This window comes from Nothobranchius furzeri, chromosome 1, assembly GCF_043380555.1.
Source record: "Nothobranchius furzeri strain GRZ-AD chromosome 1, NfurGRZ-RIMD1, whole genome shotgun sequence".
In the NCBI taxonomy this organism is placed as follows: Eukaryota; Metazoa; Chordata; class Actinopteri; order Cyprinodontiformes; family Nothobranchiidae; genus Nothobranchius; species Nothobranchius furzeri.
Window position 1 is genome coordinate 46,692,749 of NC_091741.1, and position 15,922 is coordinate 46,708,670.

Here is a 15,922-nt window from a genome sequence, read left to right on the forward strand (position 1 = left end):
AGTGTTCCAGTTTCAAAGACAGCCCAGGCACTGAGTTAATCCATTATGTGATAAAAACCTGACACCATTAGGTTCCCAAAAAACAATTAACATAAATTCAACTCATATAGTATGTTTTCCCCATATTCTTAAGAAAACATCAATGTGAAATAGAAAACAAAGGCTTTCCAAGAATTTGTCCTTAGGCATGTAAAACTGCTCTGATGGCATCCCGGTCAGGTGGGAGAACGGGTTAATTTGCACAGTGAAAGCACCCAAGGCCAAACATAATATTGTAGCAAATATTTTTTACTTCACTTTTTCATTTCAGAAAACATAAAAACCACCAGTGCTAATACCTCCCTCTAATTTACACTATCACACATTAATGTGCGCTTCAGTGGCTGCAGAGAGCAGATGCCTCAATAAAATGTGATCCCTTATGGTTTCCTGTATACGGCTGTGGCCAAGCTGTATGAAAAAGCTTAATGTAGCGTAGCGATATAGAAGTTTCTGCTGCCTATCAAACATGATGGTTTTTATACTTTCATATGTGTCTGCCTCTGATAACACCTGGCACAGAATGCCCATTGGTCTTTAATGAGGCACATACAGTATATATGTGCACATAACATACTGCAAAAACAACATAAAAACTCTCCTGCATGGCTAATGAGTATTTGTTTCTTGTAGTTTCTCCAAACTGCAGCAAAACCTAACATTTGCCAGAACTTATTGCATCTTTAATCGAAATTGTAAATACATTTCACACAGAAAATACACAGACAGACAGATTTTATTATTTTTTAATAATCCCATAGAGTCACAGAGGTAAACAGATGCAACACCATAACAGATGGATCTTTCTGGTAAAGTATCCATCTCACCTAAATCAAAACTTAAATCTGTACGCTTTTGCCAAAAAAAACCCAAAAGTCAAATAAGTTCTTCTAATGGTGTTATGAAAACTAAGTGTACTAAAACAACACAGAGACAGCAAATGTGTTGATAAGAGTGACAATGTGGATGAGGGCAAATTAAACCGTGGGTTGCCCCTTAAAATGGAAATAAAAAGTTACGTAGCAGACAGGTAGGAAACATACCATCATCGCAACAAACAGACATGACAAAGTACTAAGAACCACACAAGAGCCATTCTGATTCTTGAATATGAATGGCAACAGTGAAAACATGGAGGCCTTTTTAATTCGGCCCAATTAAAACAGGCAAAAGCCCAAACAAAAGGAGTGTTTTATTGCACTCCCCAATATCAGCAGATAGGCTCATTAGCCACAGCAGCATAATTAGCAAGATGCTGAACTCCTCGTTAAGGAGGGGCCTGAGTCGTAAACAAACCCAGCTGAACTCCAAACACCCACAGTCCCTCTCTCCCTCTCTCTGTAATGAACTGCCACCACTGTTCTCTCCTTCTGAGAGAACAGACAGGAAGGCTCTGACAGAAACAAACAGCAAAACACTCACACAGACACATAATCCAAGCTCGGCTTCACAAATACTCAGAGAAGCAGCGAGCCACCTCTCTGGGACACAGTCTCCTGAAAACTGCATGGACAAAAGCCCACACCACACGCTAATATGTAAATACAAAATGACGCATGTTAAACAGTTTTAGGAAATACAATAGACAGAGGAAGCCAAACTTCAGAAAACACAGAGAAGATCTGACAGCTGAGACAAATCACCAACTGTCTGGATCTCGACTCTGGCACTGCTATAATCCTCGACCAGCCACTAGGCTGTTTTGAATGAAACTGACTGCCAAAAAGAACAAGAGCCTGTGATTAAATGTGCTGCAGTCAGGGTCAGTTAAACTGATTGATTTATGACGTGTTTCTTCCTGCAGTTCAAACTATTTAGAAAAGCTTTACTAAAAATCAATTCTGGAAAACACAAAAATGCATATTGCCAGGTATGATATTGCCTCTCAATATTAAAGTAAACTTATCAGTATAATTATTAGAAAATTTCAACACACATATGGGCTCACCAGTCGTGGGAGGGGCCAAAGGGTGAGGTGCCGTGTGTAACGGGTGGTAGTCGAGGGCGGGGACTTTGGCGGTCTGATCCTCGACTACAGAAGCTGGCTTTTGGTACATGAAATGTCACCTCTCTGGTGGGGAAAGAGCCTGAGTTGGTGTGTGAGGTTGAGATGAGTCTGACTAGAGATAGTCAGACTCATCTCAACGCAACGCATGGCATGGCTCTGGAACCAGTTTCCTTGAGAGGGGTTGGACTTTCTACCACTCTGGAGCTGCTCTCACTGTGAAGCGCCGAGTGGGGTGGGCATAGTAGTTGCGCCCCCCCCCCATCTTGGTGCCTGTATGTTGGGGTTTACCCGGGGGAATGAGAGGGTAGCCTCCCTCCGCTTACGTGTGTGTGTGTGTGTGTGTGTGTGGGGGGGGGGGGGGGGGGGGGGGGTCTGACTGTGGTCTGTGCTTATGCACCAAACTACAGTTCAGACTGCCCACTGTTTTTGGAGACTTTGGAGGGGATGTTGGAAAGTGCTCCTTCCGGTGACTCCCTCGTTCTGCTGGGGGACTTTAACGCTTACGTGGGCAACGACAGTGAGACGTGGAGATGTGTGGTTGGGAGGAACAGCCCCCTTGATCTGAATTCGAGTGGTGTTTTGTTATTGGGGCCTCTGCTCTTCCTCCTCTATCTGCTTCCTCTTCAGCACATCCTGAGCTCCTTCAAAGGAATCTCCTACCATCTTTATGTGGATGACATCCAACTGTACATCTCCTTTAAGCCCCATGAGATGTCTAAGCTGCAGCTGTTACACACCTGCTTAGACTCTATCAAAACCTGGATGGCTGGGAGCTTTCTACAGCTGAATGAAGATAAGACTGAGATCCTCATCTGTGCCCCAGACAAGCTGGTTCCTAAAGTCAGAGACTCTCTTGGTCAGCATGCTTCCCACACCAAACCTTCCGTCAGGAATCTTGGTGTGACCTTTGACCCAGCTCTCACCCTGGATTCTCATGTCAGTTCTCTTGTTCACTCTTCCTTCTTCCATCTCAGGAACATTGCTAAGCTGAGTCCCATTCTGTCTCGCTCTGAACTTGAGACAGTTATCCACACCTTCATCTCCTCACGCTTAGACTACTGTAACTCTCTTTTCATGTGTCTGAGCAGAGCCTCCCTGAACCGTCTACAGGTGGTTCAGAATGCCTGTGCTCGGCTTCTGACCAAGTCCTCCAAACACACCCACATCACCCCGCTTCTCCTCCAGCTTCACTGGCTGGCAGTCAACTTCAGGGTTCATTTCAAGATCCTGGTTCTGGTCTACAGGACCTTACATGGACAAGCACCATCTTACATTGGTGATCTTCTTAATCCCTACACCCCCAGCAGGTCCCTGAGGTCCAGTGATCAAAGCCTACTGGTTGTGCAGCACCAGGCTAAAGACCAAAGGTGACAGATTATTTGCTGTTGTGGCCCCAGACTCTGGAACTCTCTCCCCCTGAGCCTGAGATCAGTGGAAACCTTTAAAAAGCAGCTGAAAACTCACTTGTTCAAAGTGGCTTTTGTATGACCTTCTTCACCCCCTCTCTCTTTATTACGCTCTCCCCACCTATTCCACCTTCCTCAGGATCCACTGATTTCCCTCTTTCCTATTCACTCTCTCTCTTTATTAACATTTTTCAATCACAATTGTCTAGTTTTTTGCTCATTTTAAATATATTTTAACCATTGTCTAAATATATATTTTTTATATTTTTACATGTTTTGTTTTTGTGATGCATCTCGTGATTTTTTATCTTGAGAGGCGCTATAGAAATGGTATTATCTTCTTCTTCTTCTATTGGACTTGTGTGCTAGTCATGGATTGTTCATAATGAACACCATGTTCAGACATAAAAGTGTCCATATGTGCTCTTGGCACCAGGATACCTTAGGCCACAGCTCGTTGATCGAAAACATCTGCCTCTTTAGCTCCTGATCAGCTGATGACAGCTTCAACACACCGCGCAACTTAACGCATGCATTTTCTTATCAGTAACAGAAACGTTTTGATAAAAGACGACGGCAATTAATTAGTTTGCTCGTTACTGAAATAAATATTTTTCTTTGTAACGCGGTTATTTTAAACGGTGTCAGTACAGGATTTGTTTGGGTGCAGGATCGGCTCGGGGTCCTTCGACTGCCGATGACGTCAAAGTAGTTGATTGGCTGAACATGAAACTTACGGAAGTGACGTTATCACGTTATGATTTTGATTGGTCAGAACAAATTTGCGGTTGTAGTACTGTAGTCCAAAAATCAACACTTTTTGGAGAAAATATGTTTGAATTTCTAAAGGAAATGTAAAATATAAACAAATGATAAACTGTGACCCTCTAAAGCTCTTGATGTTGATGAAATGGGGCAAAATAAAATATAAGAACTTTATTGAAAGACACCAAGGAATATTTTGAGTCAAAGAATGTATTTAGATAACAACTAAGGAAATATACAGACAAACTCCACATTAATACAAACAGATATGGCTTCACATATAATAACTGTTCTACTTTTTTGGTCAGTCTGATGTTGGTTTTATGCAGTTTCACATTCTTTACAAAACAAAGATAATATGGTGTTTTATTAACAAATTACAATTATACAGAAAACATTTAGGTGTTAACAAACAAGAATTTATTAACAAAACTGCTGATGTCTTTCCAAAACGTATTTGTGAAAGCCGAGTAGATTCGCAGTAATGTGACATCATCGGCAGTCGAAGGACCCCGAGCAGATCCTGTACCGACAACGGCATTATTCCCATCACTGCTTTGTTGTGTCTACAGCATGCAGTGACTGAGATGGTGAGGGTCTCCGCCCACCCAGCCAATCATCATCGTGTTTGTAAGTGCGTTACCAACACCTCTCTCTCCCTGGCTGCAGCTGAAGTGTGGCGGTCAAAGCCTCACACTGTTGCTCAACGTTCGACAAGCACATAGTAACGCACAACCTTCCGTCCCCAGTAACGGTAATGACGTTGCAACAGTGGGAAAAGTAATTAATTAGATTATTCCGTTACCCAAAAGAGAACGCCATTAGTAATGCCGATATCTTAAACGGCGTTATTCCCATCACTGGTCTGAACTAATATGAAGTGTGTGTTCCCTGAATAGCCAAAGAACCTAGAGCAATCTAAATCAAACATTCAAAGATCAATCAGATTCATATTTCATATTTTATATGGAATATCACATCTTATCGATCACTTAACAAATATGTAGTCAATCCTCACCGCTACATATATATATGTATATGCTTATGTTTATGTATTTAGCAGACGCTTTTGTCCAAAGTGAGTTACAAGTGATTATAGGTATGTTGCCTTTGAGGCTAACAACAACAATTACAACAACAACAACAAAAACCAATTTCCAGTCAGTCGTAGGTGGCAGGGAGGCAGCATGATGAATGATGGAGAGGTGGGAACAAGGAGTGGACAGTAGAGAGGGGGACGGGTGCAGGGAGGGTGCTAATTAAGAAGATGCTCTCTGAAGAGCAGGGTCTTCAGGAGTTTCTTGAAAGTCGAAAAGGAAGCTCCTGTTCTTGTAGTGCTTGGTAGGTCATTCCACATTTGTGGAACGATGCATGAGAAGAGTCTGGATTGTCCTGAGCGTGGTGTAGGCACTGCTAGCCGACGATCCTGTGATGACCGGAGCGGCCGGGCCGAGACGTAAGCCTTTGCAAGAGGATTCAGGTAGATGGGAGCCGTACCATCTCGGACTTTGCATGCTAGTGCTAGCAATTTGAATTTGATGCATGCAGCTAGCGGTAGCCATTGGAACTCAATGAACAGAGGGGTGACGTGTGCTCTTTTTGGCCGATTGAAGACCAGACGCGCCGCTGCGTTCTGGACCAATTGAAGAGGTCTCACAGTACTGCCTGGAAGACCAGTTAGAAGGGCATGGCAGTAATCGAGGCGGGAGATGACATTAGATTGCACCAGGAGCTGGGTGGCATGTTGTGTTAAGTATGGTCTGGTTTTTCGTATGTTATACAGCGCAAAGCGGCATGAAGGAGCAACAGAGGCAACATGATCTTTAAAGGTCAGGTGTTCATCAATCACAACACCCAGATTTCAAACTGCCTTTGAAGGAGCCAGAGATAGAAAGTCATTTTGGATTGAGATATTGTGCTGCATGGATGGTTTTGCTGGGACGACAAGTAGTTCAGTTTTAGAGAGGTTGAGTTGGAGATGGTATATATATATATATATATATATATATATATATATATACATACATACATACATACAGACAAGCATACATATATAAGGGCTGAAAAGACATCTTCATATTGTTCAATTCATTAAATTTCTTGAATTTTTTTTACTGATTCAAGGCTTCGTTAAATGTGTTAACCACAGTCTGAACACATTTAATTGGCACACAATATGGCAATCCATGTGCTGTGGAGGAAAATAAAGAAACAGCAAAGATACTAACCATTGTAAAAGGCAGAAATGGTACAACGTTTGGGAACAAAAGTGAAACTAAAGGCAGATTGGATAATGCTAATGCTAGCAGTTAGCAAATTGCGAGAAAATGTGCTAATTTTCTGTTTGATGCTTGTTATGGCCAGGTCACAAAGGGCACGTGATGTATTTCCAAAAAAAAGTTTGAGTGCGTTTTTGTTTTGTTCAGAAGGGAAAACATACATTAGCATCAAATTCAACCTTAAAAAACATCAAAAACTATTTAATCTGTATAAATCTTTATGACAGGCGGGAGGAGAAACTGAGGGTATGGGGAGTACGACTTTGTGTGAAAGAGCAGAGAACTAAAAAGTGAATGTACACAAGAGACACGTCCTCCATTGAACAAGGTTACGAGGGGGAAACGGTGCCAAACAAACAGGTACGGTGTGTTTTTTAAGCTTCTCTAACAACTCACACGAGAATAGGTGTGAAATAAATTGTGTCTGCATGGAAGGTTGTGAAAATGTGTCACAAAACAGTTTGATATTAGTAAGGCTCAGTTTGATGTCTCATAGAAGGAGGAAGAATTAAAAGTACTGGAAGCATTCACATTATAATTTATGACTGATAGACCAGTATCAAAAGTATCTGGAAAAAAAAAATCACTACCGAACATTCCATACACAGTGAATGTTTTGTTCTTTACCTGCAGCACTGGTCTCTGAAGGCCCAGGAGTTTCATGGTATCAGCACTGGCAAGAATCTTCAAGGGGTCAGCAACCTTACTGACTGCCTCAATTTCCTTGTTGATCTCTGTCCGCACCTGAATATTCAGTGGGAAAAGTTTGAATTAAAAAAAAAGGTAATAAAAAAAGGTAATATGAAGGTTTATTTACATGCTTGTGGTGAATTATAATATTCCAACTAATTACGGCAATTCAATAGCCTAAAATCTAGAGTGTCATGCAAGTCAGGCAACGTCATTTTGCTTTGCATGTTGGTCAAGCAACACTCAATTGGAACCTCCACAGCCCGGGAAAGAATTGTGGCTGACCAATCACAGCTAATTTAGAAAAAAACAATGTATTTTTGTCTTCCTCGTATGTGGTGGACTGTCCCGTTGACTGACATCCGTAACCATCCAATCACAGTGCTCTATTGGTTTGCTGGGCTAATCATAGCACTCTGTTGGTGGGCAGGATCTTACTGAACAAACAAAGATGGCGACAACTTGTAGGAGACGGCTTTGGCATTAACATTGGACTATTCTGACTTGGGCTTTACTTTGAGTCAAGAGCAGATAGAGGAACTTAAGTTTATTTAGAAAAAGGGTGTGCTTGCATCTTCTTTGACAGAGAATGGCATATTGCATTGTTGCTTGACAGCCGTAGCGGTAGATACATCACGTTGTTTGATTTCCAATAGTATGCAGAGAGTTTGAAAGACAACCATAGATCCCGCCCACAGCTGAGCAAATTAGCATATTGTGATAAAGTTCATTATTGTCTGTAATGTACTGATAAACATTAGACTTTCATATATATTAGATTCATTACACACAACCGAAGTAGTTCAAGCCTTTTACTGTTTCTAATATTGATGATTTTGGCATACAGCTCGTGAAAACCCCAAATTCCTATCTAAAAAAATTTGCATATTTCAGCCGACCAATAAAAGAAAAGTGTTTTTAATACAAAAAAAGTCAACCTAAAAATAAGTATGTTCAGTTATGCACTCAATACTTGGTCGGGAATCCTTTTGCAGAAATGACTGCTTCAGTGCAGCATGGCATGGAGGCAATCAGCCTGTGGCACTGCTGAGGTGTTATGGAGGCCCAGGATGCTTCGATAGCAGCCTTAAGCTCATCCAGAGTGTTGGCTCTTGCGTCTCTCAACTTTCTCTTCACAAAATCCCACAGATTCTCTATGGGGTTCTGGTCAGGAGAGTTGGCAGGCCAATTGAGCACGGTACTACCATGGTCAGTAAACCATTTACCAGTGGTTTTGGCACTGTGAGCAGGTGCCAGGGTGTGCTGAAAAATGAAATCTTCATCTCCATAAAGCTTTTCAGCAGATGGAAGCATGAAGTGCTCCAAAATCTCCTGATAGCTAGCTGCAATGACCCTGCCCTCGATCAAACACAGTGGACCAACACCAGCAGCTGACATGGCACCCCAGACCATCACTGACTGTAGGTACTTGACACTGGACTTCAGGCCTTTTGGCATTTCCCTCTGCCCAGTCTTCCTCCAGACTCTGGCACCTTGATTTCTGAATGACATGCAAAATTTGCTTTCATCCGAAAAAATTACTTTTGGACCACTGAGCAACAGTCCAGTGCTGCTTCTCTGTAGCCCAGGTCAGGTTTCTGGTTCAAAAGTGGCTTGACCTGGGAAATGTGGCACCTGAAGCCCATCTCCTGCACATGCCTGTACACGGTGGCTCTGGATGTTTCCACTCCAGACTCTAGTCAACTGCTTCTGCAGGTCCCCCAAGGTCTGGAATCGGTCCTTCTCCACAATCTTCCTCAGGGTCCGGTCACCTCTTCTCGTTGTGCAGCGTTTTCTGCCACACTTTTTCCTTCCCACAGACTTCCCACTGAGGTGCCTTGATACAGCACTCTGGGAACAGCCTATTCGTTCAGAAATTTCTTTCTGTCTTACCCTCTTGCTTGAGGGTGTCAATGATGGCCTTCTGGACAGCAGTCGGCAGTCATACCCATGATTGCGATTTAGAGTAATGAACCAGGCTGGGAGTTTTTAAAAGCCTCAGGAATCTTTTGCAGGTGTTTAGAGTTCATTAGTTGATTCAGATGATTAGGTTAATAGCTCGTTTAGAGAACATTTTCATGATATGTTAATTTTTTGAGATAGGAATTTTGGGTTTTCATGAGCTGTATGCCAAACTCATCAATATTAGAAACAATAAAAGGCTTGAATTACTTCAGTTGTGTGTAATGAATCTAATATATATGAAAGTCTAATGTTTATCAGTACATTACAGACAATAATGAACTTTATCACAATATGCTAATTTTTTTAGAAGGACCTGTATTTACATTTATAGGATGGCTTGCCAGGCTAGCAATTTAAGGTAATTTTCTAGATTTTATACAAACCATTACTGACTCGTTCACTAACCTGGTTGAGAAAAAGGTCATGAATGTAGTAGGTGAGAAAAGCTCGGAGCTGGCACTGTTTGGCTTGACCTGGCCCCATGTTTGTCTCCACCTCCTGAATGAATCTGGAAAAGAAAGATTTAAAAACATAAAAAAAATTATGAATAACATCTGTGAAAAGTGACCAATTTGCACCTTGGCAATTCAGAATGCTGTCATGGTAGCAAAGAGGTGGAGGACAGAAGCGTTGCTGGTCCAGCAAAAACTGGTGGCTAAAGGTCTGCCATGGGAGCTAATTTAGGAAAGCTATAAATGCCTCTCAAGGTGTCTTTGTAAAAGGCAGTTAACCTAAACTGCTCCAGTGGAGCTTTTCAGAGACATTATAGTAAGACTTTAGTTATAAGAGGTAACCCAAATGTCAGCATGCAGTGGTGAACATGTGCAGCAATAGACAAAGAAAATAAAAATCTCATTAAATATGAGGTAAACTGATTGGTCAAATCAAAGCAATGCACAGTGTTAATAATAAGAACCAATAAGCGATAATGCTCTGGAGTTTTCTGGAAAACTGATGTCTGGTTGTATCACAGAGGGTCAGACAGTTATGTATGGGTTTGTAGAGGCACATGCGCATGTCGTTTATCAGTGAATCACTGGTCACTGGCCTTGTCTCACACACACCACAGAGCAAAGCATGCAAGAGTAAGTGCTTTCTCAAGCGCTCAGTCCATATAAATGCACAAATAAATCAAACCCTTCGCAAAAGAATTCTCTGACCTGGGAGACATTGAATGTATGACCCACACTAAGACAAGAAAAATGTTTTAGGTGACAAAATTGTGAAAAAACTGAAAAGATGAACTTAACGCCAAAGTGATGCTACAAAGATGAGTCCAGAGAGGCATTTGGTTGGACATGGCAATTTAAAACAAAAAGAAGAAAAAAATATAACAACTCCACTTCTGGGAGAGCTGTTTTTGAGCTTTAGTGGATGCTGCAGAGCAGACAAACAAGGACCGATAGGCTATGCTATACAGATCACAGAAGGTGGATTATTGATTGATAGCTACATGTAAACAAATATGACCTAAAAACAAAATATTTAAAGAAAAAATAAAGGAGATGGCATAGGACACCACTCAGTGTCTGTTCCCAATTAGTCAGAAACAAAAAAGGAAAGTGTGTGTGTGTGTGTGTGTGTGTGTGTGTGTGTGTGTGTGTAGTATCCTTGTGTGTCAAAGTAACCAAGGAAGAGACCGAGTGAGCGAGGAACTTAAACCCGCTCTAAATCCTTCATTGATTCCCACTGAAACTCTACCACAACAGAAAGTTAAGTAGGAAAAACTCTTCTGTGGCCTCATTAAGACCGTCAAGCTTGCAAAACAATCGAACCCAGCTGTAGAGCTTACTAGCATAAATATGAGAGGGGCACAACTCAAACTCTTGTGCTTTAGGGGAGAGAAAAATGCTGACAGCTTCATTTTTTTAAAAATTGATCTTTGAATTGAAGTTTAAACATGTGTCATATTGTTCTGCCATCCATCGCATGCTGACATTATTGTCATTGTTTCAATGCATGTGTCTAGATGATGGATCCTCAAGTTAGTTGTTGAACATAGATGGATTTTTTTAGACGGGGTGATCATGTTTGAGTATAACGGGAAACTGGGCAATAAAACAGTCTTTTCTATCTTAAAAAATGTAAAAGGGGGCAGCTAGAGTGATGGTCAGCCCAAAACGTGTGTTTATTCTGGACTAACGTCATCATTGACCAAAGTCGTTTCACTCTCCATTCAGTTAAGAATAACATCACTCAGCTCCATGACACTCACTGCTCTTTCACAAACATCCAAGGCCTGTTTAGGATGCCTCTCTAATTGGACCCAATGTGATGTTGGCATTGTTGATTCCCCTGTGAGGTGACAACAAAACACACCAGCCAACCAGATGGGAGCTGCCTGCAGCAGAGGTGTCGGCCATGTTGCTAAGGATTAGGTGTGGAAGCAGCAGCGACACAGCAGCATCAGCACAATGTGGACAATATGTGAAAGTTTAATGAATCTAAATAATACAATAAACTGCCCTCCAGAATAACAAATTTCTACCACCCTAAAGTTAGACAGAAGACCACCATAGAGAGCATCCAATAACAACACATTAGTGAGATGCTGCTAATTGTTTTACTGACTGAAATAAATATTGCTGCTGATCACAGTAGCAATAAATGCCCAGTGACTATAATTTTCAAATGCTCAAACTGTCCAATTAGACTAAAAGAGAGCAGATGCTTGACAGCATGGAGCTGTAGTCTAGGGTCTCCAGTAAAAAGGACAAAATCTGTCAAACCAACAGGATACCTAACTGAAGACAGACTGAGCGGTGTGTGTATCAGAAAACAAAACACTGGAGCAAATGCTTATTATAGATTCAAATGGTTTAGGTTTGTTAGAAAAAGTTTAACAAAGAAAATTTTTACAGTTATTTTATAATCAGCTACTTGCTATTTTACAGTCACAATTGTGCTGTCAAAACAACCCTGAGTTGCTGACAGCTATTTTATGATTTTTTTATGAACCATTGAATAAAAAATGACCATCCTTTATGAGAAACTACAAAAACAATTGATTTAACAGCAACGTGTTCTGGAAAAATGTCTTCAAGCAAAAATAAAGGAGCAGCTACCTTTGGTTCCAACCTGGCTGCACCACTCATGTTAAACTCGGTTTCTTCGCTGCAACAGCTGATGATTGTCCGACAGCATGCAATTATCTGTCATTAGGATACAGATGTCAGAGCCCTGGGTCTGGAGTTTTAATGTCATGCCCTATGTGTATGTACCTTTAGACCAAAATTCCTGACTGGAATAATTTATTTATACGGACAAAGACAAGTCTGTTAAGAAAAAAAATATTGGTACCTATGAGTTTTTGATGGTGCCAACTAAGACACGTGTTTGATCTTTCTCTTTTTCAAGCAAAAACTGACAAAAGAAGAAAGGGATAAAGATTTTTTCCAACAACAGCTTTGAATTTATTTCCCACAAGAAACGACAAGGTAACAAATGCTTCTTCAAATGGAAAAGGCTGGGATCTCATCATCTATCTCTATCTGCAACCACAGTGTAATGATGTTGAAAGAGAAATGGGATAAAGACAAAGATTCAAGAGAGACAGCAGAATAAGAGTGTGCTGAGATCGATTAGGGACTCAGCGTTTTTAAATCTCCCAGAATTCCCCTCAGGCACGAACCCATCAGCTCTGGTGAATTCTGATTTTGCCGCTCAGAGAGGAAAGCTTGTTCCGTCACACACCAAGGACAGTACAAGCTGCGCCTTAGCCAACTGAGAGAGAGAGAGATCAGATGTGTGTGTGTGTGTGTGTGTGTGTGTGTGTGTGTGTGTGTGTGTGTGTGTGTGTGTGTGTGTGTGTGTGTGTGTGTGTGTGTGTGTGTGTGTGTGTGTGTGTGTGTGTGTGTGTGTGTGTGTGTGTGTGTGTGTGTGTGTGTGTGTGTGTGTCCGCATCACACATCAATACATCAATATGCTCATTTAAGACAACCAAAAGCATTTACTCATGTTATTCTCCCATGCTGCACAACCCAATCACTCCAGGCACATTTGAAACTCATAAAAGAATGTTAACAGTTGAGGACACTTTATGGCACAGTAAACATTAGCTTTCATTCCAAATAATTAGTCAATAAATGCTAGAAATGCAGCTTTCGGGGTTATCGAACTGCATATTCAATAATGATTTGTTGGTAATTTTACACACCCCAGTACACGCAACGTTTTTCTCTCGGCAGTGGCAACACATTATTGAAGTGACACCTGAGACACAGCAGTTTTGTGCTGTGGTGCATCATTTGAAGGACAACAAAATACTAAATGAAGGCTACTGATCTTATCCTAGGTTTTGCCCATCAGATGTGTTACCTTAAAATATGTATTGAGAAGAAGTTACTACCACCACTACCACAAGATGGCAGTATGCCAGCTTTCTCTTTCGGCTCCCGGCTGCACGACCAGTTAATAGAAAACCTTTGTTGTTTATTTATTTATTTTTGATCACAAACAGGTTTTGAGAAGGAATTAAGATTCCATTGGTGCGTACCATCTGAAACCTGTGCAGACTTTCATGCGTGTGTGTGCAAGAACAAGCAAAAGAATGGCTTCTTCCTCCGTTTTTTTAATGTGACAATGCAGTGTGTGATTAAGTGAGCGATTATGTGTTTTCATCAGTCCCTGATGAAATGCATATGGTCCTCCCACACATCACCCACGCCTCTCCCAGAATCCCTACTGTTTTATACTCTGCTCCTGGCCTCTGATGCAGCCTCACACACACTGGAGGTTTTCCGTGCTCCTGCAATGTGTTGTGTGTCCGAAACAAGTGACGTGGTATACATGTGTGTTCAGGGGTGGGTGCGGAGCCATAAGCATGCGTTTGTGTGAGGAGAGAAAAAAAAGAAGAAAGCAATATGCAAATGCTTTATGGAAATGAGGTGAGCGAGTGTGTCTACATGTTTACAGCTGTAGGTATAAACGGGCTACATTATCAGAGATAAATGTGATTTAAAAAAGAAGTCTATTTGATTCTTTTGCACACAAGCTCCACATAAACCGTTACCCATACTGGATGAGAGAAATAACTAGGATACTTTCGGTAGTGTTGATTGTTTTACATGATTTTTGTTAAATTCCATGTACCCTCTCCACATTGGAAACAAACATGTAAAATGTTGAGTTCTAAAAAGTTTGTACAGCCTTTATGCTGCATGCCTAGCTTTTCATTTTTCAAAGAGAAAGTCAGTGTGTGACAAGAAAGACCATTCGGACTTTTCGGACCTTTACTGTAAAGCCTTTTTAAAAAGGCTCCTGTTAAAAATGCTAGTACTGCTGCTGTAGTAAGGCCCACTTCAGGTGCAGATCCTCCAGAACAATGCTAGTAAATTTAGTGCTTTTATGAGACAGCTGTAAGCTCCAGTCGATGCTCCAAGAGGGAGAGCCTTTTTATGAAAAGTCCTGGTTTGGCAGAAAAAAAATCCTATGTGAACACAAGCTTTTACGAGAGTGGTTTTATAGCACATCAGTAAACTAAAGAGTTCTGAGCTGAAGTCAGGCAGAAAGATAAAAAATGTCAAACGCTTGTTTGGACATTTATGATCAAATGAGCAAACAAAGTAGTAGTGGAAGATGTTTTAGGAACACCTATAGAGTTCTGTAGTCACATTAAAATAATCCATGAAACAAATTTGTTCTGGATTTGAAAAAATGTTGGAACCTTTTGGTTCATGATGTGGTGATACAAACAATTAAAAGGTTATTTAATAATGAATATGAGGCAGCAGTAGCTCAGGAGGAAGGGCGAGTTGCCTCATGCTCAGAGGATTGCGGGAGTGCCTCCAGCTCCTGCCAGGGGTATCCTGCTGTTGTGTCCTTGGGCCAGACACTTCACCCACACCCACCTTGCCTGTGTTGGTGGTGATCAGAGGGGCCGATGGCGCTAAATGGTGGCCCTTGCCTCTGTCAATCACCCCAGGGCGGCTGTGGCTACGTAGTAGCTTACAATCACCAGAACTGTGAGAATGTGAGTGCGTGAATAATAGTGAGTGCTTTGAGTGCCTAGGAAAGCGCTATATAAATCAAATACAATATTATAAAACATATTATTATTATATAGCTCATGAAAATCCTACAGTTTGTCAAATTCAGCTGTGTTTAAGAGCAAAGACCCTCGATCGAATTGGAAATAAAAAAATCTTTGTGTTTGCAAAATAAAATAAATATTGTAGGGAAGTAGAATAAATTCAATCAGGGCTTTATGATGCAAGGGTGGAAAATAATTGCAAATAAATGTTTTATCCAAACTTAAACCTTAAGAAGTCTTATGCAGCTGTGGCAACAGAAAATGAGTGAGAAGTTTGTGGTTCAATCTCTGGCTTTATAACTGTGACACTCCCTTTTCCTCAGATGCATCTATAGGATTTTGGGTCATGAATACAGGAATAAAAAAAAGCTCTATACAGCTTATAAAACTGTATTATGCACACCAAACGTGTAGTTTATCGAGTCTATAAAAACAAGACAACAAACAGATGCAAATGCAAAAGCTAAACTTTTAGACCCTAATTTTCTGAAAACTGTTTTACAATTTGGAAAAAGAACAAAACAAGTTGCTTTGCGCTCACAATGAAGTACTGTTGGTTTGGTGTTTGAATTCGTTTTCAAAAGGAGTGTTCAAAGCATTCAGCAAACCTGTAAAGGTCTGAAAACTTGCCATTACCAATGCGCATGAGACTGCACACTCACGTGTATTGCTTACATTGGCATTTATATTTGCGCACATTTCTGTTGTCGATGTGTGTGTGTGTGTGTGTGTGTGTGTG

At 41.1% G+C, this 15,922-nt stretch overlaps 1 protein-coding gene across 2 annotated transcripts in view; it reads right to left on the reverse strand.

Annotated features, from left to right (window-relative positions):
• Positions 1-15,922, reverse strand: part of exoc4 (exocyst complex component 4) — a 168,184-nt gene that overhangs the window by 51,200 nt on the left and 101,062 nt on the right. For both annotated transcript variants that reach the window (XM_015959221.3, XM_054740068.2), the window contains exons 12-13: positions 9,558-9,660; positions 7,125-7,241 (exon numbers count right to left, since the gene is read on the reverse strand). In XM_015959221.3, coding sequence (XP_015814707.1) covers positions 7,125-7,241; positions 9,558-9,660 — 220 coding nt within the window. The remainder of the gene's footprint in view (positions 1-7,124; positions 7,242-9,557; positions 9,661-15,922) is intronic.